Source organism: Gymnodraco acuticeps, unplaced genomic scaffold (assembly GCF_902827175.1).
Source record: "Gymnodraco acuticeps unplaced genomic scaffold, fGymAcu1.1, whole genome shotgun sequence".
NCBI lineage: Eukaryota > Metazoa > Chordata > Actinopteri > Perciformes > Bathydraconidae > Gymnodraco > Gymnodraco acuticeps.
The window spans coordinates 244,301-271,298 of NW_022991973.1; the positions used below are offsets into that span (position 1 = coordinate 244,301).

The 26,998-nt window shown below is 42.0% G+C and overlaps 2 protein-coding genes across 7 annotated transcripts in view; one reads left to right on the plus strand and one right to left on the minus strand.

Annotated features, from left to right (window-relative positions):
• The window catches only part of dtnbp1b (dystrobrevin binding protein 1b), a 31,022-nt gene extending 19,524 nt beyond the window's left edge, over nucleotides 1-11,498 (plus strand). The window contains exons 1-4 of one of the 4 annotated variants that reach the window (XM_034200937.1): nucleotides 5,374-5,434; nucleotides 6,467-6,634; nucleotides 9,707-9,850; nucleotides 11,000-11,498. In XM_034200937.1, coding sequence (XP_034056828.1) covers nucleotides 6,586-6,634; nucleotides 9,707-9,850; nucleotides 11,000-11,340 — 534 coding nt within the window. In that variant the 5' untranslated portion in view covers nucleotides 5,374-5,434; nucleotides 6,467-6,585 and the 3' untranslated portion in view covers nucleotides 11,341-11,498. Of the gene's footprint in view, nucleotides 1-5,373; nucleotides 5,435-5,928; nucleotides 5,948-6,466; nucleotides 6,635-9,706; nucleotides 9,851-10,999 lie in introns of those variants that run through there. The other 3 variants (XM_034200938.1, XM_034200935.1, XM_034200936.1) reach the window with 3 other exon arrangements.
• A 4,332-nt stretch (nucleotides 11,499-15,830) lies between these two features.
• The window catches only part of jarid2b (jumonji, AT rich interactive domain 2b), a 105,805-nt gene continuing 94,637 nt past the window's right edge, over nucleotides 15,831-26,998 (minus strand). For all 3 annotated transcript variants that reach the window (XM_034200932.1, XM_034200934.1, XM_034200933.1), the window contains 11 exons: nucleotides 25,450-25,994; nucleotides 22,897-22,989; nucleotides 22,613-22,731; nucleotides 22,399-22,469; nucleotides 22,091-22,205; nucleotides 21,788-21,893; nucleotides 21,517-21,699; nucleotides 20,590-20,720; nucleotides 19,881-20,067; nucleotides 19,291-19,398; nucleotides 15,831-18,310 (listed from right to left, as the gene is read on the minus strand). In XM_034200932.1, the coding sequence (XP_034056823.1) occupies nucleotides 18,083-18,310; nucleotides 19,291-19,398; nucleotides 19,881-20,067; nucleotides 20,590-20,720; nucleotides 21,517-21,699; nucleotides 21,788-21,893; nucleotides 22,091-22,205; nucleotides 22,399-22,469; nucleotides 22,613-22,731; nucleotides 22,897-22,989; nucleotides 25,450-25,994 (1,886 nt within the window). In that variant the 3' untranslated portion in view covers nucleotides 15,831-18,082. The remainder of the gene's footprint in view (nucleotides 18,311-19,290; nucleotides 19,399-19,880; nucleotides 20,068-20,589; nucleotides 20,721-21,516; nucleotides 21,700-21,787; nucleotides 21,894-22,090; nucleotides 22,206-22,398; nucleotides 22,470-22,612; nucleotides 22,732-22,896; nucleotides 22,990-25,449; nucleotides 25,995-26,998) is intronic.

The following is a 26,998-nucleotide window of genomic DNA, read 5'->3' on the forward strand; positions in this document are numbered from 1 at the left end:
AGCGACTCAGGTCTGGTCCAGGCTCTCGTCATCTCACGCCTAGACTACTGCAACTCCCTCCTGGCTGGTCTACCTGCATGTGCCATCCGACCTCTGCAGCTCAATCCAGAATGCAGCGGCTCGTCTGGTCTCAACCTTCCTAAATTTTTCCCTTCACTGGCTTCCGGTAACTGCTAGAATCCACTTCAAGACACTGGTACTTGCTTACCATGCTGCGAATGGATCTGGCCCTTCGTACATCCAGGACATGGTTAAACCGTACACCCCAGCGCGTGCACTACGCTCTGCATCAGCCAAACGACTCGCTGCACCCTCGCTGCGAGGGGGACCCAAGTTCCCATCGGCGAAAACACGTGGGTTTGCTGTCCTGGCTCCAGGATGGTGGAATGAGCTCCCCATTGACATCAGGACGGCAGATAGCTTGCACATCTTCCGGCGCAAACTGAAAATTCATCTCTTTCGACTCCACTTCGAGCGATAGAACTATTAACGAAGCACTTTTATACTAATAAAGGACTGACTTATCAAAAGCCAGTTGAGTATTACTTGAAATATTTGGCTCTATGAAACCTGATGTACTTATATGATTCTGTTTTCTTCAAGTTTGTATTTTGTTGGTCGAACGCACTTATTGTAAGTCGCTTTGGATAAAAGCGTCAGCTAAATGCAATGTAATGTAATACTGATGTCGTGGCTTTTTTGTACAGTGGGCTGCTGTCTGCATGTTGTCATGCTTCACAATTGCTATTATTATAAAGTTACATTATCCTATACAGCCCTATTCATGCAGTAGAGAAAATGTTCAGCGGTAGCAATGGGAACAAGAACAGATTATTGCATTTGAGTAAAACTTGGCCTAAGCAGAATTATAGTTATCACATACTGTATACTTCAACCATAATGACTAAAGTCTTGCCAGTGGATGATACTATTAAGAAGAAGTTACAAAAGGTAGAGGCAAAGTTATTGGTTGACATCTAATAGACTAAATGAACAGAATTCCCCAAATAGGATTTTTTTGTTCTTAAAAACCCAGGTTTGAAGATGTGGGAAAACATCAGATATGTTATATGTACATCTCTGGCAGTTGCATCAGTTAGTGACAGCATGGTCTTATATAATGCTGCCATCTATCAAAGTAAAAACAAGTGAACTAAAGAGACAGACTGTCTGAGACTACAGGCTGTCGCACACACACACACACACACACACACACTAAAATCTATCTACAGAGTCATGCTTTGGGTCACCCAGTCTCTTTAATGCTCTCCTTTCAGTCCCCACAGACATCTCTGCCAGGACAGGGCCTGATGCACCGGCCAATCACAATCTGTCCCAGAGTCCTGCATGCACCAATCAGAATCCATCCAGTTAAAACCTTGTCAATACAAGGCACATCAAATAATCACTGTTCAGCATATTAAATATTCCGTTATTTTCATATGCTACACAGCAGTGGCGGATTTAGGATTGTAGGAGATCCGGGGCTTAGCCCAGGAGTTGTTGGGGGGGGGGGTTTAGGGGTACAGTGCTATTTTTTACAAGTGGGGGGTGGACCGAACATCCTTTAGGGCAGAGGTGCCCAGTACGTCGACCGCGGGGTCAATGCTGGTAGATCGCGAGTCATTCATAAAAAAAAATCCAGCTCCGTTAAAATAGACAAAACAGGTTTTGATCCCTCCTCAATTAAAAGGTTATTTGCCTTATTTGTAAAGCAAGCGTCGCTTTGCCAAAGAAAGGTAACGTGGAGAGCATTATCGGAGTGTTCACAAGGCATATGACAGCGACTTCCCTCCGAGTAGCGAGTTGAGAAAAAGAAAGGTCATGTATTATTGCTACACAAACATTATCTTGCAGTCTTAGTGTCGCCAACTCTAATACGCCAACTCTAATTTCTAATATGCAAAAAGACAAAACAAATGCGTCTATGGGTCGGTGTATTTTTGATCTTTCCAATCGAGACGAGATCTCTCTCCCCCGTCTGCTTGGGAGAGGGCGGGGCAGTTTACACACACGCAGCTGCTACATGCAGCAACACACTGCGGAGATGGCGGAGAGAACTCGCTCCGAGGTGTGGTTAAATGTTACCCGTCTCGATGTGGACAATGCTCGTTACCAAAAGTGCAATAAGAGTTTAGCATGTAAGGGCGGTAACACGAGCAATTTGTCTAAACATTTAGCAAAAAATGCACCACATCCAGACGGAGGAATGCACCGCGTTCGACTGTCTTTCTTGTAGCTCTGTAGCTCCATCCACGAGGAACGTTTCCACGTCAGGTGTTATGTATGCTAGCAGCAACACACGGAGTTAACTCAATTATACAAACATGGGTTAATGATTATAGGTAACAGAGTTACTCTTTATTTTGTTAAAGTTTCAGCTATTCTGTTCACAGTTCTGTCAGATTATTTAATACGATTTGTTAAAACACTGTTGTTTCTTTTGATGTGAAATATTATTTATTTAATTTAAATAAAAAGCAATGTTAGTTTTGTTCACAATTTGTTAAGTTAATTTAATAATATATGTATTTTTGAATCAAGTATTCATCTTTATTGTCTTCATTGTTAGTTTCCACATGCCTAAAACAACCTCAAGCTAAATCTAAAAGTTGATGGCTAAATAAGAGCGTTTGAGAAATTGTGCAAGGCATACAGTAATAGTCCGAATAGTCAATTAATCGTTTCATTAATCGATAGATTAACCGATTATCAAATTAGTCGTTTGTTGCAGCCCTATTGTAGTTATTCAGCAACCCTTGCAATTTGGGATATTATTTTGGGTTGGTAGACCTCGGTGAGCTGGTCATTTCAAAAGTAGCTCACCAGCCAAAAAAGTGTGGGCACCCCTGCTTTAGGGGGATCGTCACCTCCTCTAGGAGGGCATGCTCCCCCGGGAAGATTTTTTTTTAATAATACCTTAAAGCGGACAAAAGGCACTGGAGAACACTTATTCATTAACACCCTTTAATGAAGCAAACTAATGCCTTAACTCACTCAAATAGTCGTTTACTTATTAAGGTGAAACAAATGTGCGTAGAGTTTTAATGTATGCGGATAGTCTCACCTTGATTCTGGCGCATTGCTTATCGTTTTATAGATCTATTCTCATCCACCATCTTTGTTTGTGACGTAAAGAGTGTAAGAGTCACGTTTCTGAATCGGACACTCTGAGTGGATGCAGTCACAGCCAATCGGAGTCTGATTCAGAGGGTTGTCTGTCAGTTCCGTTGTTATGTGTACTGAAACGAGAGCCGGTATAATTCCACGCGTGAAAACAAAATAAAAATTGGAATACGTTATTTTAGTGTCTTAAAAGTAGACTGAGGTATGAAGGGTTAACGTTACATCTTAGGATAATTTTTAGTCATGTTCTGTATACATACTAACATATAAGGGTATACTTACCCCCTAATCGCACCAGGAGCGTCTGCGCTGCGGCTGCGCCGCGCTGCGACCTCCTCCTGCGTCCTAACCCACCAGGCGCGTTTCCAAACGTTGCGTAAGCGGAGCGTCGTGTGTGCAGCTTCGCAGTTGTTGGATGAACATTCCACTTCCTGCCTGCGCCGCGCTGCGCCGCGTCAAAAATAGGATTCATCCTATATTTTAGAAATTCCTTGCGGCGAGGAGCTTCTGGGACGCTTCGAGCCGCGGCGCAGCGCGGCGCAGCGTGTCTGGTGGAATAGCACCCATTGACTAGAGTGGCCGCGATCGCTAAAAACGCCGCAGCGCAACGCAGCGCAGACGCTCCTGGTGGGATTAGGGGGTTAGTGTGGTTACTCCATGTTTACTAGCTATAACATTAACGTTACATCACTCTTTTTCACTTCTTACTCAATCAGCCAGAGTGCAGATATCACCATTAGATTCACAAACCTGAAACATCATCCATTTCTTCACTGCTGGTGATGACATTGTTGTCAGCTGCTGATACTGCTGCTGCTGCAGCTTGTGGCGCCTGCTTCGATGACAATAACTTTCTAATATCCATAACTGTATAGGCTATTAGCTTAAAACTCGTCAGGCACTAGGAAGGATCACTTCTTCTTCAGGGCAGGCACGCAGTACGCAGGCTAATGTCCCGCAGCGGCTGCCTCTCTGGTGGACTCCGGTACTGCACATACATTACTCCCAAGACGTTTAAAAAAAAAAAAAAGAAGATAATTTAAAAAAAAAAAAGTGAAACATCCGGGGCTTGAGCCCAAGTAGCCACCCCCTAGCGCCGCCACTGCTACACAGGATGATTCGTAGACATTTGGCAAAATTGCATATTTTAGATAGGAGGAAATACAGGGTTATTCTACAATGCAAACTAAACAACAGACCATTTCAGTCTAACCCCGTAATGTATGTCAAACTCAGTGACTTTATAAAAACTGAATGCCCTTTACATTCGAGAAAGAGTATGCAGGAACAGCAGTCAATTGTTTTCAGCACTGTATGTTTTCATCTCCTTTAATGGCTGGGGATACGGACAGCAGGAGACTGAAGTGCGTGCAGCAGAGGGAGGGGGGGGGGGGTGCATGTGTGAGACTTTTCTGAGTGAGGTACCCTCCGTGCAAACCCACAGGAGACAGAGTATTGAGTCACTGAGGGTATAACGGCAGATTATGTGAATGCTGTGGAGAGCTGCGCTCTACATCGTTCTGCTTCGGTAGAGATTGAATTTGGCTGCTTTTCTATCTGCAATAAGCATTATTAATTTCAATTAAAAAAAAATCGTATGATACGTTTTGTAGGTAAGTTAAGTTTAGGCTTTATATAAAAGACATATTTTCCCCTTCTTGTATGTCAAGAGAACAAACCAAAACAACATGAATATAATTTCATTGAAATGTATTGGGTACCCTGGTGGTTATTCAGGTTTGAGATACACACATTAGACCTCTGAAATATTTAAGGCATCACCGATGGATATGTTTGACATAATTGCACTTTTTGGTGGAGTTGTATGCGCTTCTGTTGCTTTCTAGTTGAACGTGTTTCCATCTCATGTGCTACCAGTAGGGGTGTAACGGTATCCGTATTCCGTACCGTCACGGTTCGGACGTCACGGTTCGGCACATGCAGTCACACGACGAATACGCCTTTTTTTACGAGTGGGAAAAAAGTCTGTCATTCAGGGCAGTATTACACTATATATAATCCAGGGGGCGGTATTGCGCCTAAAAGCTGTTTGCCAGCCGCCCTTAAATAACAAACGAAGAACAAGAAGAAACACAACAACAAAACGAACAAAATACAAGAAGAAGAAAAGTTAGTATGGCGATTTCAGATAACACACAGGAGCTAGAACCCACCTGCTTCTTTTAAACCAGCTGTTTGGGAACATTTCGGGTTCCCTGTGGACTACAGTAACGATGAAGTGTGCGAGTGGTGGATCGGACGAGGACGGTGTGTCGGCGTTGTTAGACAGCGGTGCGGTATGCTAATGGTAACACACGCCAAACATGCTAAATCATATCAGAAGGCATCACCCAGATTTGCCAATCACCGGAGCCCGGCAAAAGACAACAGCAGTTCAACAGCTGATCCGCGCTGTTTTTAAGAAGACAAGAGACATGAGAGCCGAGAGACCAAAATAAATAACGGAAGTTTTTGGCATATGTTTTTCAACGACTATGTGCTCTTGAAACACTTTCTTATTATTTATGATGTAATATTTCCAATACATTCTTTTTAGTTTTACAGCTTGATGAAACCTTTTTGTTTGACATCAGCCATTATAGATAATATGGCCATCTGAGTGTACTGTGTGTGGTACTGTTTGTGGTTTGTTTTTAACTGTTTAATACAGTTAATTATTCGAGTTCCTTATTTTTAAACTGAAACTTGCACTACTGTTCAAAAATAAATAACAACAAACCTGGAATTATGCATTTGGGACTTTTTTTTTGCTTTTTCTTGTTGTACCGAACCCGTACCGAACCGTGACCCCCAAACCGAGGTGCGAACCGAACCGTGACTTCTGTGAACCGTTACATCCCTAGCTACCAGTGGTGGATAGTAGCAAAGTACATTTACTTAAGTACTGTACTCAAGTACCATTTTGAGGTACTTGAACTTTACCTGAGTATTTTCACTTTATGCTACTGTAAACTTCTACTCCACTACATTTTAGGAGCCAATATTGTTATTTTTCACACCACTACATTTAATTGACAGCTTTTAGTTGCTATTTAGATTATTAGCTAATACAAATCAATTATTGAATGAACAATTACATATATGTATAGGTTGAGATATCCAGCAGCAGTATAATTTAAATTAGCTCTACATTAACACCTCATAATCCAATATGTTTGCACGATTCTAAAATGAATGCAAGACTTTAACTTGTAACAAAGTATTTTAGCAATGTATTATTACGACTTTTACTCAAGCAAAACATCTGAGTACTTCTTTCAACACTGTGTCCAGCACCTCCTGCAAACCTTAAAAACGTTCTTCTCCCCTTTCTTTCCAGTGGAGCTAGACACGGAGCACGCACAGAGGGTCCCCGGGGCCGAGCAGGGAGGAGCCCCCACCCCCCAGGTCAAGCTGAAAGAAAGACAGAAGTTCTTTGAGGAGGCCTTCCAGCAAGACATGGAGCAGTACCTGTCCACCGGATACCTGCAGATCGCTGAAAGGAGAGGTGGGTGTGAAGGCGTTCTTTATTTCAAAGTCATCCTCTCTGAATATATTTAAACAGCTTGACATTTAGAATATATTTCGGTCTGAGGCCTACAGAGGAAATTTTTTTATGAATATACGTTGTAGTGTCTGTTACAAATTCAAGGGTGAATGCAAAGCCATCGAGCATTCAAATGTATTAATTCCCCAGCTCTGATGCCATCAGCTGAAACCTTCACACTTCAACAGCATATCACAAGATTGAGCCATAATAGCTTTTTGCAGCGAGGCTCTGAGCGCCTGTCGCTAAACACACAAGTAGAACCATTACGTTGAAAAATGCCACCGTGCCTCATAACTGTAGGCTTCCACTGGGATTGTAATAGAATCCTGCTGCAGTTTACCTCATGTATTACGGAAAAAAGCCTGTGCTAAAATACCCAATGGATTTGCTGAAATGAGGGATAGTGCACCCTGTGCTGAAGATGTATTGGAATCTACTGGCCCAGAGTTTACAATGTGATTTTTCTTCTTTTTTTACTCATTAATCCTGTTCCCTTAATCCTCTGGAAATGGCTTATTAGAGAGGATTGTGGAGCAGCAAGGAAGGAGGAGAGAGGGAGCGAAAGGAAAGAGTCTTAAGGAGAGGAGAAGGAGAGACTTATATTTTTACTGTCACTCGAAACAGCTTTCAAGTCAGTGCTGTGTTTTTCATAATCTCCATGACAGGCTTGAGGTTCACTGAGTGAAATATTCACAGCTCATTAGCTCATATTCAGAATCCCCTAAATTCATTCACGGTAAAAAGACAGAGGAGATGTTTACAATTTGGTTTCACACGTTAAAAGATGGGATTCACATTACAAAGGCTGGCAATTCGGCTGCTTTAACAAAATCCACAACAGAGAAATAATCAACCAATCATATTCGCTATACGAATATGTGTTAATCCGTACAACGGAGGCTCACATTATAATTCTGGTGAAATACATCTGAAAAGAGGCCTTGGTGTGTGAGCTCAATAACACTGAGACTCATTATTCTTCTCCAAATACACATCTCTACAGCAGGGCGGCGCCACTCGAGAGCGGAAATCCAGCTGGAGATGAGAGGGGAGATAAATGTGGAGGAAAAAATAAAAAGAGATAGTGACAAAAAAAAAGCGAGAGGGGGTGGCAGATGTCTTAAGCCATTGAGCTGTCAAAAAGCCAGTCTCAAGGGTCACACACACCCACACACACATACCATGTATACATCACTTCAGGGGACATTACATTGACTTACAAGCATTTCCTGGTCGACTTATCCTAACCTTAACCATAACCAACACATGCCTAACCCTTACCCTAACCCTAAACCTAACCAAGTCTTCACCCTAAAATTAATGATTCCCCTCATGGGGACCTCCATTTTGTCCCCATAAGGGAGGCGAGTCCCCACACGTGACTGTGTAGACAGATTTAGGTCCCCACAAGTATAGTAATGCTAGGACACACACACACACACACACACACACACACACACACACACCCCAAGCTCGCTCTAGGCAAAAACACTCCTTCCCAGCAGGGAACCTTTTAGGGAAGGTCACAGTAGGGCTAAAAGAAGAACATGTAAGAAGCAGTCACATGGAAATGATGTTCTCAATGCACTGCTTTCTGGATAAGCCTTTCACAACATGGCGATAGTGCTGGTTCAGGTGTGTGTGTGTGTATGAGCGGTGTCCACGGGAAATAACTCCCCCCTTCTTTCTCTCTCTCTTCACTCTCTCTTCTGCTCTCCCTCCCTGTGCCGCCCTCCTCTGCTCTCCTCATTTCCTTGAGGTACAGTAGCCAATGGCATCTTCTCTCACTGCTGTGCACCTTCGCCCTCTTGTGCTCGCAACTCTGCCCCCACCCCCCCACTCTCCTCTCATCCCCACAGTGCACTGACTGGCTGTTTGTCACGCATGCAGCACATCATGCTAGTGAACAGGGGGGTTTGTTTCGCTGCAAGGCGGTGAATCAGGACTGGAGCAGTGTGTGTAAACGCTGGGGGTGTAAAAGGGGTCTCCAACGGTTTTGTTTGTATATTCCTTTTTAAAGTACAAGCTAGTTCCTAGTGCCAGTAATGCTGGTTCTGCCATAGAAAATCAACACAGATATTAGAGTTTTTTTGTGAAACGTAACCACATTTTGCCGTTTTGCACGTCATACTAATTATGTAGATAATGTAGAATTAACCACAAATAACATTATGTTGAATATTAAGGTCAGTTAAGTCCATTCTGTTCTCTCATCTGCTTTAAGTATTGTATTGTTTCTAACTTAATGTACATTCAAAGGACTGATACTGGGTTCACTGCATCGTGTTGCCAGGTCGATCTTTCATTTCATTTTACATTAATTCAATTTTAAGATGCTTTAGCCAGCCCTAAAATGTACATGTGGGTACCATGATCATTCGCAGTATTCCTAGATGGATTCCAATCCTTCAAGCTGGTAAAAGTGTTCATTTCAATTCTCTTTCAGGAGGCTCTTTGCTTCTGAGCCACTGAAGCCTGTCTATGTATAAGATCACGTTTTTTCAACTCTTTCTATGCTATGCTCCCATGCCCACATGTTGATCAAAAAAGATACAAGAGAGCTTTTTTAGCTAAACCTAGACCGTAGATATTGTCCCACATCTTGTAAATTGGGATTGCATGAGTGAAGGATGTTCTGTTGGCCCACATGAATAGATGGAAGGACTTAAAATAAACAATTAAAATGTAAATAAGGGCATTTGAATTAAGATACCTTTGAGGAAATGTGAACCTATCCTTTAATGATGTTGTAGTTGTTGCTTGTCGCCTTCATATACAGCTTCGTACATGTTCTGACACCTGGCAATCCATTTTTTCGTTTGGTAATGCCGTTGATTTGACCATAAACCAAATGTTTTATGTACACAAGCTAACCCATTTCAATGCCATCCAGCTTGAATGTGCCCATTTGCTTTCTGCTTGGCACATTTTGAAACGCAGAACTCAAAGCACTGTGTTCCTAGACTCAGTCCCTTGCTGCTGCCCTCTTCAGTCTGGTGCCAGGCTAATATCTCTCCGTCTCACCTGCAGGGCCAATAGGAAGCATGTCGTCCATGGAGGTGAACGTGGACATGCTGGAGCAGATGGACCTGATGGACATGTCTGACCATGAGGCCCTGGATGTGTTCCTGCACTCTGGAGGAGAGGACAACAGCGGCACCTCGCCTGTCGCAGGTAGGCGGCCATAAACACACCTCTAAAGCATTCAAACTATAATAACTCAAACAGCGTTTAATTACTGAAGGGATTTCACTTTTGACATCTAATCCACATCATAGAGTTTGATGAAGCAGAAATATGTGACTCAGAAGATTGACAGGAACAATGTTTAAGCACGATACACAAACGCCATCTGTTCACATCTGCTGGAGAAAGTTCCTTCCACTGTCAACAACCTCCAGCATCTCACTGACAGCTCGGTCTGTCTAAAGGTTATGTAATGCAAATAAATCTCCGATACATTCAAATGTCTGTAGGAGACAAAGATGGCAAAAGTACACACATCCTTTACTCAAATAGAAGTACAGATACTCGTATTTGAAAATACTCTGGTAAAAGTAGAAGTACTGACTAAACTTTACTCAAGTAACAGTAAAGAAGTATGGGCTTCGAAATGTACTTCAGTAAAAAGTACCCATAACTAGCAGCTATTTTAAAGAGTACCTGACCTCCCTTTATATTAATAGAACAATAATGTAATTGTTAGCTAATGAATGTTTCCATGCTGAACAATGGCAACATGACAACGTTTTCATTGGTCCCTCTTCTTTAGAGAAGACCAGGAAATGATGGATACACGGATCGTGTTAAAATCAATAGGCACGCAATGACTCTTAATAATAATGATCACGCCACCAAACACAGATTAAAACTAAAGTAACAAACCTGTTTTGAAAATGTAAGAAGTAGAAAGTACAGGTATTTGTGTTAAAAATGTAAGAAGTAAAAGTAAAAAATCGTCGATACCAGCAAAATGTACTTAAGTACAGTAACGAAATATTTGTACTCCACTACTTCCCACCTCTGGTAGGAGAGCGAGTCTGGCCAACTTCAAGCACATTTAAAAAAAACCTGTGAAGTACCCCTCCAGGAATTAGTGCTCTGACTTTATTGGCAGTAATTGGTCTAAGATAGCAAATGAATAGTGTTTAACGAATAGAAAAGGGTTACAATTCTCAATGACTAAAGCAGTACACCACCACAGCTTTACTTATCCACCTACCTGCTATATGACTCCTCCCCCTCCTCCTCCTCCCCCCCCCTTCCTCCTCCTCCTCCCTCCCCCTCCCCCTCCCTCCTCCTCCCCCCCCCTCCTCCTCCCAGATGTGGAGTCCTTCACCACAGAGATCAGTCTCCAGGTGCCCACCCAGGCCGAGCTGCGCCACAAGCTCTCCTCCCTCTCCTCCACCTGCACCGACTCAGCCAGCCAGGACACAGAGGCCGGGGAGGACGAAGACGAGGAGGAAGACGAGGAGGAAGACGAGGAGACGGAGCAGGGAGGCGATGGGGGTGTTGGGGGATCAGGGGGAGGAGCGAGGAGGAGGAGACGGCCCCCCGTGGTGGTGACCCTGGATGAAGAGGAGGTGCACCCCGACACGGCGCTGGTGGACGGGGGGGAGGAGCGGAGCAGCAAAGACTGTGAGGCCAACAGGCCGAAGGTTTGAGGAGGACACATGGACTGGATTGAAACACACACACACACACCGAGCTGCAGACGGAGAAAAGTTATAATATTGGCTTCCATCTCAAATGTTCATGAAGAAATGAAAAATAAATACACTGAGGTTGCACTAACTGCCATATGACCTTGCCTTAAAAAAAAGTGTTTAATTCTAATTGAATCCTGTTAAATTGGTTTGAGTTCCCTTTAGCATACAAATGGCTTAACATGCACATGAAGGGTTTGACTTCAGAGTGCTCTAATATTCAGATTCTGTGTCTGCGTCTTGAGACCAGGAGAGGTCTGATACTGGTAAGTGATGGGACACAGAGAAGTGTACACTATAATGATCCATGTGCCCTTTTGCAGTGTTTTTCTTTGAATCCTTGCTCCATGCTAATGCTAACATATTCTCTAAACTGCAGCTATTATTATTACTGAATGTCCCCCTCGGGGTATCAATAAAGGTCCATCTTCTATTAAGCATCAATATATGTTGGGGAACAGTACTTTTGCTGAATACAATTTAAGGTACCACTTTACAATAAGACTACCCTTATAAAGGATTCATAAAGGGTTTATAATTAGGTTATGAATGAGGTTATAAGCACTTTATTAATCATTAAGAACCATTTATAAACCAGTTCTAAAATAGTTTTCATACACCAACACAGGCTCACTATTTGGCAAGATGACTAAGACTTATATTGGCTACTTGGCGAGAATCAACTCAGTGAACAACAGATACCAAGGATGCTGGCTGATGAAGAAGATGAAGTAAGCTAATTAGCCAATATAAGGCTTAGCAGTCCAGATAAATGTGGGCTCACTATTTGGCAAGCAACCAGTCACAGTTGCCCTGTTTATCTCATGTCTTGTAAAAGCTTATTAATGATTTATAAAGTGTTCACAACCTAATTAATAGATGAATTACAAACTATTCATAAACCCTTTATAAGGGTAGTCTTATTGTAAAGTGGTACCCAATTGAATGATGGTGTTTAAATCCCAAATGATTGCCATTTTCTAAAAGCTTTGAACCGCTTTGGCAGGCCAACAGGGAAATGTGTTTTTTCTTTGGACTAGGCCTATATGATTACACAAAATACGGGTAGTAATTCTACTTTTTATTTTCTCCAGGTTTCTTCTACTGATTTTGTGGTTACCATATGGCAATGCTGCCAATGCAAAATGACCTCGACTACCTTGTTTTTTTTTAAAGTTTGGGTGAATTGCCACCTTAAAGGTAGCGTAGGTAAGAATGGAGAAACCTCTAGTGCGCTAGAATTTGAAACTACACAGCCGAAAAAAATCTGCCCCTTGCCTCAGAGTTCCTTACAGAGCCCCTCCTCCAACACACACGAACGCGCACATGACCAATGAGGGCACGAGATAAGTTTGTGCACAGATGGAAGGCTGACAGGCAGGTAGGCCATCCAGTTATTTTAGCCGGGCCGGCTCAGATGATTGGTCGTGCTTTTTACAGCGCCACGGCTTCCACAGATGACATTTTGTTATGTATTTATTGTCAAAGCATTTAATGTAGTCATTGCTATCGGGATGTTAAGAGCATTCCATTGAATATAACAAAAAGTGTTTCTGAAGTGAATTAACTACCCCACCTTTAATATAGCAAATGCTACATGATCTGCAAGGGGCACATCGAGTAATTTTTCCCGGCTTTATGGATACGTTGAACCCCAAAGCTTGTTGCATTTCTTGAACTGCTTTATGAACTACATTCTGCAATATTTTAAATGTAAACTACTAAACTGGAAAATACTTTAAAAAAACAAAACATGGCAATCATTGGCAGTCAACTGACAGTGGGTTTTACACCAAATAGTTCTGTATAGCTGACAGACCACAGATGGAGTTCAGGTACTGATATATCAATGATTTAAAACACACACACATATGCACACAAAGGAGAGTTACCCATTGCCATTCCTTTGACCAATAATACGTGGGTAAACTTCTCCTTTTGAGCGAGGACCAAATCCCTGTTTGGACTGAGTGCTATGCATTGGAGAACACCCAGAAGGTTAAACTGTGTCCACATTTTTGTACAGAAATGTTGACATGTGGCAGCATTACTTATTCCTCTCTTTTCCTCTGCCTACAGTTTCTGACTTGTTGGTAGGCTAATAAATGTTTCTTCCCCAACATTGTTTGATTTTCATTAAAGCATTTCTGTCACGTTAAAAAATGAATTTTGAGTAGGAGTCAGGGTTTGAGCATGTTAACAGTCACTCTTTAAGGTCCTGTCAGCTCTTTAGAGATGGAAAGCTGAAACAAGAAAATGGATGAAGAGTGGAAATGGTTTTGGATTGAGAAGGATGATTTTACAGGGATGCAAACTTGTCACCTTTCGGCGAAATTCACCGTTTTGAATCCAAAATAGTTCGTTTGTGTGATTCATGTAGATCTGCAATACAAATATTTGTTGGGGTTGGGGGGGGGGTCTGGGACCCGGAATAATCTGCGGCCGCGAGCCGTTATGTGCCATCATGACACGCATGGTGTTCTTTTTTTATATATTATAATGAAGCTCGAGTCTTCCTGCCTGTCGGCTCTGCTCATCGATGTATAATAAGGCTCTGCTGCTCCGGTATGAGGGTCTAGCTTCAGCAGCTACATTACCTACGGGTGCGTTCGTTAATATTATCTGTGTGGTCCGGAGTCACTGTGGCACAGACTGGACCGCTGGTGAACAGCTGTTAGAACGGGCCGTTCAGGTGTTCAGAGCAGAGCCGCAGAGCGTGATGTGCACTGAAAAGTTTTTCTGTCGCAATATTATCGTTGAGCTAACTAACTAGCATACATTGTCACTATCTGCTAACGTTAGCTTTAGCCTTCGTTTTCTCATAGTTTTTTTCATAGGCTATAAACGGAGGTGGTATAAGTACTCAGATCTTGTACTTGAGTAAAAGTAGAATTACTCAGATCTTGTACTTGAGTAAAAGTAGAAGTACTCAGGTCTTGTACTTGAGTAAAAGTAGAAGTACCAGAATGTAGGAACAATTCTGCAATCAAAATGTTCCTCAAATAAAAGTACAAAAGTATTATCATCAAAATATAGTGAAAGTAGCCACAGTAAAAGTAGTGATTGTGCAGATTGGTCCATTTCAGAATAATATATATGATATGTTTTATAATGATTGATCATTAAAGTGTTCTCAAAGCTGGTAAAGGTGCAGCTAGTTTGAATGACTTTGTATACTGCAGGGTAGCTTGTGAATTTACTCCAGGTGGAACTAAAGTCTGATTTAACACTTGATTAGATTTCACATAATTCATCCAGATCTGTGAAGTAACTAAAAGGTATTAATACATGTAGTGGAGTAAAAGTACACTTTTTACCTCTGAACTGTAGAGGAGAAGAAGAACAAAGTAACAAAACATTGAAATACTTAAATAAAGTACAAGTATCTCAAAATTGTACTCAAGTAGTACTTGAGTTTATGAACTTAGTTACTTTACACCAGTGGCTATAAAGATAGAAAGACTAAGCCTTGCACAGAGGCATGACAATACATTTTCAAAATGCTCAACAGTGCTGCCAAAATTATAAACTGACTGCTACACAATTAAAATAAATGCCTTTATATATTTCTATTAGATGTGACTCTTTAGCGTTTCTGTTATTATTACCACTGCTGCTTTAGTTGTTCTGACTGCTAAAATCCTCTGTTATTCCTAATTTTAAAGCCGATATTCCGTGGGGTCGGGGGGCTCGGATCCATGTCACCTTTTTCATACCTGATGAGTTTGCATCCCTGATTTTAACAAGTTAACTTACATTTTTTTGTAAAATATCTCAACAGGAAAATAAGCAATAGTGTTATACTGTGAGTGTTATGCTACGAGTGGAGCCGATTTGATGCATGGCGGTCATTCCTCTGCAGTTTATTTAAGGTCATGGTACACTACAGGGCCCTCCAACAGTTTCACATGGACAATGTGTTGTGTGTGAAGAGTGAAAACTGTGTTATATGAACATAATAGCACTTGTGTATTCCACACCTGCTGCTGTGGAGCTTGATAATGTCACGGTGAAACCTTCGCCTATGGTAATGCTCTCTCAATGGAGTGTTTTGGCTGTTGTATTGTTTGTAAGGGTCAATTAACCCAAAATGCAACGGAAGGTTTTCTCACTTACATCTAGTATTGGTCATGAATACACTTTGGGTGTTATTAGCCCAAGGTTGACATGCCTTCAGAATTTTGCCTTCACTTTACTATGATAAGGAGCTAAAGAAATAGTGCATTGTGCTCAAGTTTTGTTTTTCCAAAGATGTTGCCGTCTACACAATTCACAGGACTCACTGTCAACAGTTTTTATTAGAACAATGTTCCTTTAGAGTCTACTAGAGTTACCGTACATTTCAAAATGTATTTGTATCTTGGATGCAATGGCTCTTTACTTTTACCAGACTCGTTTAGCTTAACACTTAAAATCTGAATAATGAAACCAAACAAAGAGACACAAGGTTGGAAAGAAATGACAGTGAATTGTCGGTAAGTTTTTATTAAACCTTAAGTACAAACTGCAAAAGTAAAAAACTGTCAATATAACCAACATGAGACTCTCTTTCCGAGTGGAGGGAAAGGCCGAGATGCGGCACTAATAAATTAAGTCACCAGAGACCCCACTGTGAGCAAGTAGTTTATACTGTAGAAAATGGAAGAAACAAAAACCAAAATGAACTGAAGAACACAACAAAAAATCCCATCAGAATAAAATATATCGTAAGGCCATAAAAACTTGACAACCACTTTTTTATGTTGAAAACACCCAACTTGGTATTTCATTAAATAGACCTAAAACAGTTCAGTCTTCTGCGAGGGACGACAACCAACAAACTGGATTATAGGATATTCCTTGACAGTCACCACTGGCAAGCTCAGTGCAACATGAGTAGCTACTACATTTTTGTTGAATTTTCAGTAATGAAAATGTAAAAACCCATTTTTTTTTCGTGAACATATCTTTTTTTCCCCTTTTCTTTAAAAAAGTAAAGCTAAACAAACAAAACTAGATTGGAGGAGGGGGGGCAGTTGTTGGCTACTCAATATCTTCTTTCTTAGTGATTTAAGCAGCACTTTAAATTTGTATACACGTTTACCAGAGCAACCCTGTAAGCGTCAAACTCACACGAATGAAGAAAGGGAAATGTAAGGCTTTTTCTTCATCAACCGCTCTCCTCTGGAACTTCTTCTCTCTCCTCTATTCCTTCCTTCCTTTCTTTCTTTCTTAACCCCAGAAAAGGCTGAAGTATTTAAAGAAATTTACAGGATTATGTACAAAAAAAGGTTGATGTTTTGTTTGTGTCTGTCTTTTTCCTCTCTCTAAAAATCACTCGTATATCTGGAAAAGGGAAAAATAATTCATGAAGCCAAAAACAAAGAATTAAAAACAAAAAAAAACTTGGATTTGATATTTCACATTTTACACTCTTTGACTAGTGGCTCTACTTGAGATAACACGTCAGACCAACAGAAGTAAAAAACACAAAATAATAATAATATAATATAATAATTAAAGTTTACTGGTACAGATGAAACAAGAGGACTGGAGGAATGGAATGTTAACACGATTGCACATCTAGAACCAGAAAAGCCTGAGAGCCTTTCTGCCCTGTGGGGTGGGGGTGCGTCGGCTAGCTGTTAGCCGCTAGCAGGCGCTAACCCCCAGATTTTTTATTTTGTGTCGTTATACAGTAATTATAACCAACAGCACCAATAAAATGGATCTCCTCGCCAAGTATCAGGCACAGTTTCCACTTGCTAGCGAAGGAGGGATCCCTCCATACTACCAGGAAGTGAGGTGAGCTGGACCCTTCTCAGGTCAAGCAGCTGTAGCTCTGCCCCTCTCACATCCACCAACCAACAGAAACATCCACAATGACAACAAAATAAAATACACAGAAGACTTCTTGCAAAAAAAACCTAGCAAAAAACAAAGCTAAAATTCAAAAAAAGGACTTGATAAAACATAGCCAACCAACAATAAAACAACATCGTCTGTCTTTCAAGTTTTAACCTCGTGTCCCCAACCCCCCTTTAAAAGAAAATGCAGGAGCTGCATCAAGAAAGGATAACATCGATAAAAAAGGACTCCTCTTCCTCGAAGCAAGGAGAGAGGGAAACTTTGGGTAATTACTTGATGCCATTTCATTTCACAAAACTGGAGAGGGGAAAAAAAAGCCACCTTTTCATTTGTCCCATGTTCACAGATGAGTGACGCATGATGAGAAGGGGGGGGGGGGGTTGAGTCTCAGGGGGCAAGATGAGGCCAGGAGAGAGTGATGCAAGAGAAGGGTAACACATGAAACCCATTTTAGTGGAGAGAGGATGGAGGTAAAGGGTATAACCATCAAGTCTTCTTGTGAGCGTTACACTTAATGCTTGTAATGTTGTAAAGGACGACTGAAGCAGGGACGGGGGGGTGTTCTAAAATCATCCAGAATAAAAACTAATTCTTCTTTCACACTAGTGCAAAAAAGACATCTTGCTTTTTCTTTTTTTCCTTTTCTTTTTATAAAACAAGCCTGTCGTACTAAGGGGGGAAGGTGAATCATTTTTTGGGAGGGGGGGGCTGAGGTCAGGTGAGGGGATTTCAAAGCTCAAAAACAATCAATCTTAAATATTGGGTGGTAGAGGAGGGTTTGATAGTGACCCTGCTTGATGTGAAACAACAACAGGGGGAGTTTTGGAGGGGGTGGGCCGGTGTGGTGGTCCCCTCAGGACACAGCAGCGGCCTTGGGTATGTGGGTGGAGGACAGGCGGGCAAGGGACACCTCCACTGTGGCGCGCTTACGGGGGCCTCGCTTGGCTGGCGATGCTTTGGCGGTGCTTAAACCGTGGCAGGGGTCCCCCCCCACTGCATTGACGACGACACCACCTCCACCCCCCCCATTCTTCAACATCGCCCGTCCACACACCTGGTTCACCAGACTGTTGATTTGCTCCTGATGGAGAAGCACAGATAATACAGATTACACATTTAACCCTTTAACAAAGTCACATGAATCATCTGGCTCTTATTCACACACAGTGGAGGATACTAACAAAGTACATTTACTCAAGTACGGTACTTAAGTACAATTTTGAGGTGCTTGTACTTTACCTTAGTATTCTCAGTTTATGCTACTTTATACTTCTGCTCCACTAAATGAAAGAAGCCAATATTGTACTTTTTACTCCACTTTATTTATTTGACATATTTTAATTCTAGTTACTTTGAAATTTAGAATATTAGCTAACAGAAAATAAAGTTCAATTATTTATTATATTACTATATAATTATGAATCAAACTTTGACATATATAAGCAGCAGCATATAAAAATGAGCTCCACCTTTACCAGCTGTAATAATAACAACACATCCATAATCATAATATTAACCCAGTAACTCAATACATATGTGATTCAGAAATAGGCCATTACGCATAAGGAGTACTTATGATGCCTATACTTTGGCACTTTTAATTAAGATTTTGAATACAGGACTTTTGCTAGTAACAAAGCTCTTTTACATTTTAGTATTGCTACTTTTACTTAAAGGTCCCGTGTCATGCTTTTCCGGTTATTCTGCATGTAAACGGTCTGCAGAGTCACAAACCCTCAAAGTACACTCTGTAGCGAGTAAAACTCTAACACAGAAAATACCTGTCTATGCTGCCCAGAGGTCGCGTTAACCGAATATTTTCCATCTATGACGGATTTTTTTTAACAATGACGGAAAAATCTGAAAGCAGTCCGTCATTTTGACTGATTAGAACAAACTCGGAACAGCGCCAAAGCTTCCCTGCGTCTACTTCCTGGAGCAGTGTAAACCCAGCATAGATAGATAGATAGTGTAAGCCCAAAGACTGCACTAAAGCTAGCTGATGTCTCCCCCTTCTGGACGGAAAGAGAACTGAACACAGCAGATCCAAACAGGACTCACCTCATCGTAGCGGTACATCATCTTAAGGCCTCTGCAGGACTTGTGCTTCTCCACATAGCGCAGGGCACACTCCAGACAGAACACCACGTTGTCAGTCTCCTGCACCACCTGCACACACACACACACACTTTACTATAGAGACTACACTCAGCTCAGAGCACTCATTACTGAAATAGTGAGAAACCTGATAAATCATTTAAATGTCTTCCACTTCTACTGTATTATGCCACTGGCAAACTCTCAGTTGGAATATATTACAATATTATGGCATTTAGTTGGATAACATTATTGCAAGTTTCATCATTTGGATTATGTAGTTTGGTTTAGTTACTTTTGAAAAATTTGGCATTGAAAGCACAAGAAAATGTTTCACAACAGTGCGTGAATAAATACATTTGATTTAATTTGTATATAAAGCAGCAGTTAGTAAGTACAGTATGAGCTCTAAGCGTTTTGCAGGCCATAATGCAAATGAAAAATGATATACCCTGTTGCATTATTGAGGATTTCATGAATAAATAACTTTTGCTTTAAACTAGCACTATGTTAGTGAGCATAATCTCTATAACCGTGTTAATCTGAGCCCTCACCATGGACAGGTAGCAGAGGTGCTGACAGATCTGGCAGCGTCTCTCGGAGGACTCCAGGGCCAGCCACTTCCCGCGGGGCTTCTTGCGGCCCTCGCCGGGCCCCAGGCCTCCGTCATGGGTGCCGTAGCGGGCGGAGGAGAGCAAACCTGCCTTGTAAAGTTCCTGACGTTGGCGCATCTCTAGGTTCCTGTTGGACAAGAGAGATACATGTTAAAGCCAGGAAAGGATGAAAACTGCATCATGTCTTTTATTGCTCTGAAAAATATGAGTAGTGGGACATTATCAGAATCAAGTTTATTGCCAGGTACGTTTACACATACAAGGCATTTGCTTTGGTATCTGGTGGTGCGAAAATAAACAATCTAAAAAAAAAAGTTGCAAAGTAGGTAAACAAATAAATATAAGGATAATAAAAAATAAGTATTTTAAAGAAACAATTTAGCATTAAAAAAGGATGCTAAAGAAAACAAAAACACTTGGGAAAATGAGTATATGGAAAACTACAGTGTATTATATTTGTGTGCAAAAATGTGCAGAAAGCAGTCAGAGAGTTGAGCATGAACGTGAAAATAATGATCCAATGCAAAAATAACTATTTGCTGAGTTTTTAGGATCACATACCACAAATAAAGGAACAGAAAGATTGTGTTAATATTTCGCTAAGAAAAGTAAAAGTATGATGCTCTCTTTTGATCATTTGGGATCCTACCTGAGGTCTTTGAGTAGGGCGGAGATAGTGGTGAGCAGGAGGCCGTTGTCCCTCTTAGATTCGGCCGTGGCGATCTGATACAGTAGCTTCTCCATGGAAAAAGGTTTGGCTATACGGCGACATTTCAGGTCCTGCACACAAAATCATCATCAAGTATTTTTAATGTCTCAAAATCAAAAAGACAGCACCTTTTCCCTAACATTTATTCAACCACTTTCATTTCTTTCTTTCAGGTTTATACACATTTACATACAGATAAATGTGTCTTCTTCTGTTCCTCATGCATAAGTTAAAATGGTTAACCATTTGGGAGAAAATGCATCAGGCGGTGCACCACAACACGGTCCACTGTATGAATGTCATATTACCCTTGAGAGCCGTTTGCTCTGGCTGTGAATATGATGGTATTGCCGATGGTGTACGTGCCATTCCATCACCATAATGCCCATAATGAGAGTAAGGAACATTTTCTTCTCCTCTATTGCTGCTATAATGAGGTCCAAGGATCCAAAGGCTTGCTCATGATCACTAGAAAATCTAAATACAACCCTCGGGAGACTTACGGCTAAAAATGACTCCTTAAAGTTCAACACACTGGCTGATTAAAGAATTAAGCTCTAGGTTCTTAGATCATTTATCCCTTTCGGTTTCAATCACCTTTACATAAATCAGAGCTTTAACTGCCACTGCCACAGGGGGCCAGTGTTGGAAGGCATTAGCAAGCAAGAGGGAAATCAAACGCATACATCAAGTAAAGACTGTAATACACAGGCAAAGTATTCCTCCCAAAGGCACATAAGAGACTTTTAGTTTTTATAGTTTAAAACAAATATTGTCTTATTGCTGATTCTGTTTTCTATTCATACATATACGACATTAATAATTCAACATGGCTCTTGTACTGTACACACAGATTTCTATGCGTACCTTTGCGGCCTGGTAGCCCAGGTTGATCCAGTGCGGCGTGGCAAAATGCACCGTCTCTGACACGCTGTAGCCACAGCACACTTTAGAGACAAAGGCACCGGGGAAGCAGACCACAAACTGGCCGCTCCGCTGCACCGTACGGGAAACCTTGATGCCTTCACGGCACAGCACCTCTGGAGAGATCTGGGAGACCAGCAAGGAGGAGAACACGGTTACATTTCTGTATATGTTTGGTAACAAAGTGACCCTGTTCTGCTCAGAAAACACTGACCATGATGTTCTTCTCCAGCATTTCTAGTCCTGGGGTGCCATTGGCCTGAAGCAGTGTATGGACCACCTTGTCCAGCTTTGCCTTCTCCTCAGCAGGGACAGAATACCTGCAGGAGCAACACACAGACATCAACACACATTCATAACGAAGATTCTCTATGAAAAGGATCAGCTGATTTCCACTTGTTTAGAACAGAGTTTTGTTTTTATTTTCAACCTACTTATGTTAAAAAGACAGTTTGCAGTGTTATCACATGAACACTACACTAGTGATGATGAGGAAAAGAGCCCAGGGTAAACTCACCAAATGCAGTCAGCACCAGTGTGTAAATAATCAATATATGGAAGGCGATTTTGGTCTCGAGACCAGCATGAGGTAGAAAAGACCATGCCAATGTTAAGCCAGGGAATGGTCACCCCTGGGGAGACAGAGAGAGAGACAAGAGCATAGGTTAATACTTACTGCAAATGACACAGAAACAATAACACCATATTAATGGCTTATAAATGTTTTGTTCTTGAGCATTGGCAGCTAAATGTGTCTTTCTTTCAGTTTGCTACAGAGCAGCTACAGCCTTTCTATCATAGGGAGCCGTCTCTATGTGTTCTTACCAGGCACAGCACCCAGATGCCTCAGAATGGATCCAGGATTATTGGGGAGGACAGTGAGGTTCCATCCATGTCTGAAGGAAGATAAGAGGAAATGGGTTACTCCCAGGGATACCAGATTGATGTTAGTGGCCTTCCGGTTGGAAAAAGTCAGGACTACAGTCTTGCAAAACACGTCAAATATTCCATGTGGTGAAAAGACCCGCGGGCTACTTACTTTGAAAATGGCTCTGACTTTCCTGTGGGGAATCCACTGCCATGTGTACTGGTGTCCACCTTCCCACAATGCACCGCTGCATGGCTGTCTCTCTGCTCCACAATCCTCCAGAACTCTTGCTGCAAGAAATAAAAAGGAAAAATACATTCTGAGTGGAAGAACGCATGAAGCAAGGTGTAGGTTGTGCCTGAATTGACAAACTGTGTTACATAAAAAGGAACATAATCATCATCTGGAAGAGATGAAATGTACACGTTGTTGAATAAAGACGTTAGCATGCTCACCTCCACTTCAGCAGCCCCTGGTTCCTTGTTAAAGCACATGGTCATGGTGTTCCGCGCTATCCTGAAGAAGTTAGTCAAAGACACCGATTTCCCCTGCAACAAAGAGACATTAAACATGAGTCACAGGAGTCCTCTAAACTTCAATTCACTAATGTGTTCTGTCATGCAACAGTAGGGAATGTGAACCGAGAGTGGACTGTGAATAAAACATGAGCAAAGAAAAATATCGCTGGACATCAATGAACTGCACATTTTCCTACATCCCACCACATGAGTGAAGAGCTCAGAGGGAAAGCATTATTCCTGGAAGGAATGTACAGTGTACACACAGACATATGTTACAGCAGTACAGTCTCTATAAGGCTCCACCTCTGGGCCTCCCTTACAGATATGTTTCCCCTGGACTTGACCCCTTCTTCCTAAGACACTCCTGCTGCAGAGAAGCTTTTAAGGTTACCGTAAATCTGCCGGCTCAGGGCCTGGAGACGCACAAACCTCGCTGAACGATGACCTTGCTGATTCCTCATCCTCAGAGTGACAATTTGTTTCTCTTTCCTTCCCCTTCTTGATGATTTCAAACTGACCTAATTTCTATTTCTATTGTTGGCTAGAGGTGGTTATTTATTTTTGCTCGGTGTGTCTGATGGTCCATTTGTTTGATTTTCATTCAACTTGGTTGAAGGGAGTAGCATGGGCAAAGTTAGAACTCAAAGCACTTAAAGCAGGTCTGAACATAAAATAAGTTCATTTTTTTCAACATTGCGTGATCAAAGGTTTTGCCGGAGCTCTGTGTCCTTCCAGTTAGAACAGCTACAGGGTTGTAAAATAATGCAGGAAGTTATTGACCTAGTAAGCTCAACTTTCTTTAGGCGAGTCAGTAGCAGCATTTATCGAGGCCTTTCCTGGCGTAATTAGAGGTAATTATACCCTTGACATGCACTTTGTTCTCTTGATAGAAAAAGTGAAACGTAAGCTCCTCTTGGGGGCCACTCGTGATGGGAAATGCACACAAATCTGAGCAGTGGAGAGAAGTGATGGGTCGTATTTAGACAAGCCCGTCCTGTCAGGATGGTGACAGCCATTCACATGTCACTGCGTTAAAAAGAGCTTCTATAATATAGAGCTTTATGCACTGTACTGAGTCAAGTCTGATAACAATATCTCAGTTCTATAGATGGAGGCCATATAGAGGATTTAGTTACCCAAATTAACTGGGAGGGAAACATCTAATGGGATGGGTGTATTGTGCAGTGAGAGCAACCACAGGACAAAGTTATTACAGAAATGATTACTGCTTCACTCATCAAGATACTGTGTCATGAGGAGGAGTGGGAATACGCTCTGGAAATAAATACTGTGTACAATGAGTGCACATTTCCTTGTTGATTTCTCCACTCACAAAGAACTGCTAGCTTCTGCGCTGACGTAGGTGTTGAGAGGAGAGGGGATTGGCAAGAGGATGATGAGAAGGAGAGCGTAAGAGAGATGACTGGAGATTTGGGAAAATAGCTGAGAGCAAGGGCATGGGCTGAAGGAGAGAAGCCATGGGGGGAGACGGCTGGATTAAAGGAGCTGGAGGGGCGGGGTTTAAAGGAGGGCGGGACAAGGGTGAGGGGAAGGGCTGCCTTTTCTCTGACCTACATTTCAGCCAGCCAGAATCAACACAGCTGCGAGCAGGCTGTGGAGGTGGGAGTACATCCAATATGGACATGCACAGAAATATTCAGCCAAACCACAAGATGGTAAGGTACTGTCCCTCGCTCTCACACCAACAAACAGGTATCTACATTTTACAATTACACACACTGCTGAATGTAAACAGGTGTTAGAACCTCTAATGTTTTGAATAAACCACACACTATTACAGGAGGATAATGTTGCCTAGACTGCTGAATAAGATTTTCAAAATGCATTAACATGTCTCTAAACACCATAGCAACATTCTCCCTAAAGTGTTTTACAACAATTTACAGCACGGCTTCGCTTCTTCTGAAAACAGGGAGTGCATTTTGTCACTTAATAACTGGCATTGTGATATCAAACACTCAAGTTTTAGTGGTGATAATATAAAAAGGTGTGGGCTGTTTGCAGCACATGTGTGACATCAGTTTAGATTCAGATAGTAGTAAGATGGCAGACATCTAGCTGAGCAATAATGGGGCCTTTGGAGAGTGCTCAGGTGCTGACAACAAGCAGCAAAACCCCTGGATTTTAAATAATAAGGCAATGTGTATATCGTTGGGATATTGTAGTTAAGGGGTTATCAGAATTGAAGGACGAAAACAAACAAAAGAAGACAAACATCTTTGCCATGATAGAAACTAGCACACCTATGATGAGGAAAGGACAGGCCAATGAGGAGGCAGCATTAACATATGTCTTAGTGCTGCTGCTAAAGCAAAAATTCACTTTGCAGCTAATGCTCCAATAAACCGGCCCCCAAAGCTGTAATCAATAAGAGCATCTGAAAGCTAAACACCTTTTTTTAAAGTAAAGAAACACACTCAGGGGCATCTTGTCAGTGCAGTACAAACATGTGTCCTCTGTCCTCACCTTGTTAATACACTTGTGCTGGTCACTGAGGACCCCGCTGCCCTGCTCCTCCGGCTGCTCCTCTCCGTGCTGCCTGTCCTCTTTGCCTTGTTTTTCCTGAGCGAAGAGCCGGCGCCGGCCCGCTTTGACCTGAGCTTCCAGTTCCTTCAGATGGTGATACACTCCGTTGGTGCGGTGGTTCCCAGTCGCACCTCCCACTATCCCCCCTGCTAGCCCATTCTTGGGCTCATAGCGCGGCAGCACCAGTGAACTAGGTGCCGTGGAGTCCGAGAGACCCTCCAGAGGGCCCCGGCGAGACTCCAGGGTCTTTTTCTCCTGCAGAACCTCGGCCTGCAGTGTCAGCCGCTCCTCTGCGCTGAGCGAGTCGTAGGACAGGATGTACTGCAGGTACGCCTCCTGCAGCTTGGCCAGCCGGTCCTGCGCTGACTTGGGGATACGCAGGAGGTCCGCTAGCTTGGTCCACTTCTTTAGGTCCATCACCTGCTGCATGCCGCCCATGTCATTGATGAGCTGGAAAAAACGTGACAGGTCCACTTCACAGCCACCTGCGGGAGAAGAAGGACAATAGGAAGATTAATAGGGAAAAGATAGGACGTACCATGAGTGTTGTTGTCTTGTAGTAACATTAATCGAAGGTGAAACAAATGTCATCTTCAACGCCCACATTATAATGTCATCTTTAGACACAGAGCTGTCACTAAAAATGCATGTTTTTAATAGACAAGAAAAAACTAATTAAATCAAAAAGAGATCTCGTAGCATCTGCTCCTTTGGCTAATCATGCTTTTTAATCCAGCCCAGTTCATTTTATTTGAATCGACCAATTAAGCTATCACCTTTCACAATTATCTAAACCATCGTTGTGCCAAACAGAGACACAAATTGTGTTAATGTAGGACTGATCAGCTGGGCGCAGTAAAGGAAGTCATTTGGAACCAGAGCCCCCTGGCAAGCTGAGGCCACTTCACTGACTCTCTGGCTGCCAGCGCTCTCTGGCCAGCAGCCGCATACCAACTGTACTCACACTGGGCTGATCTGATCACAGCTGTACGTTGAAGCAACACTCGGCACATTTACAACATAAATCAGAGCAATTAATGCAATTCAACACGACCATTTGCATGCAGTTCTTGCAGAGAAGTCATATGTACAGTTTCTGTCTAAAAAGGGCTGTCGAGGCTCATAAAACTACTATTTCATTCCTCATCAGGCTCTTTGCCAAGTTGTTCCACACTGTTATTGACTTATATAAACAGGTAGATAAATTGGGATAAATACCACTGAATCTTTCAGAGCACGACCCAAAACAGTTTAAAAACTGCAGGATACTGAATAGGTTTTCTTGTTTTAACTTGCTGCATCTAATTTATCTTTATACCTACATTTACATTCAACAAAAGCTCTGACAGAGAAACAGCTTCAGTTGGGCAAAGAGTGTCTGGGTTTCATTTTCTCTTATCAAATCAATATCTCTGGTCCTCTGTGGCAGCCTGCAGGAAGAAACCTGTTGCTTATTGCTCAGTTAATTCAATCAATTCAGGATATACAT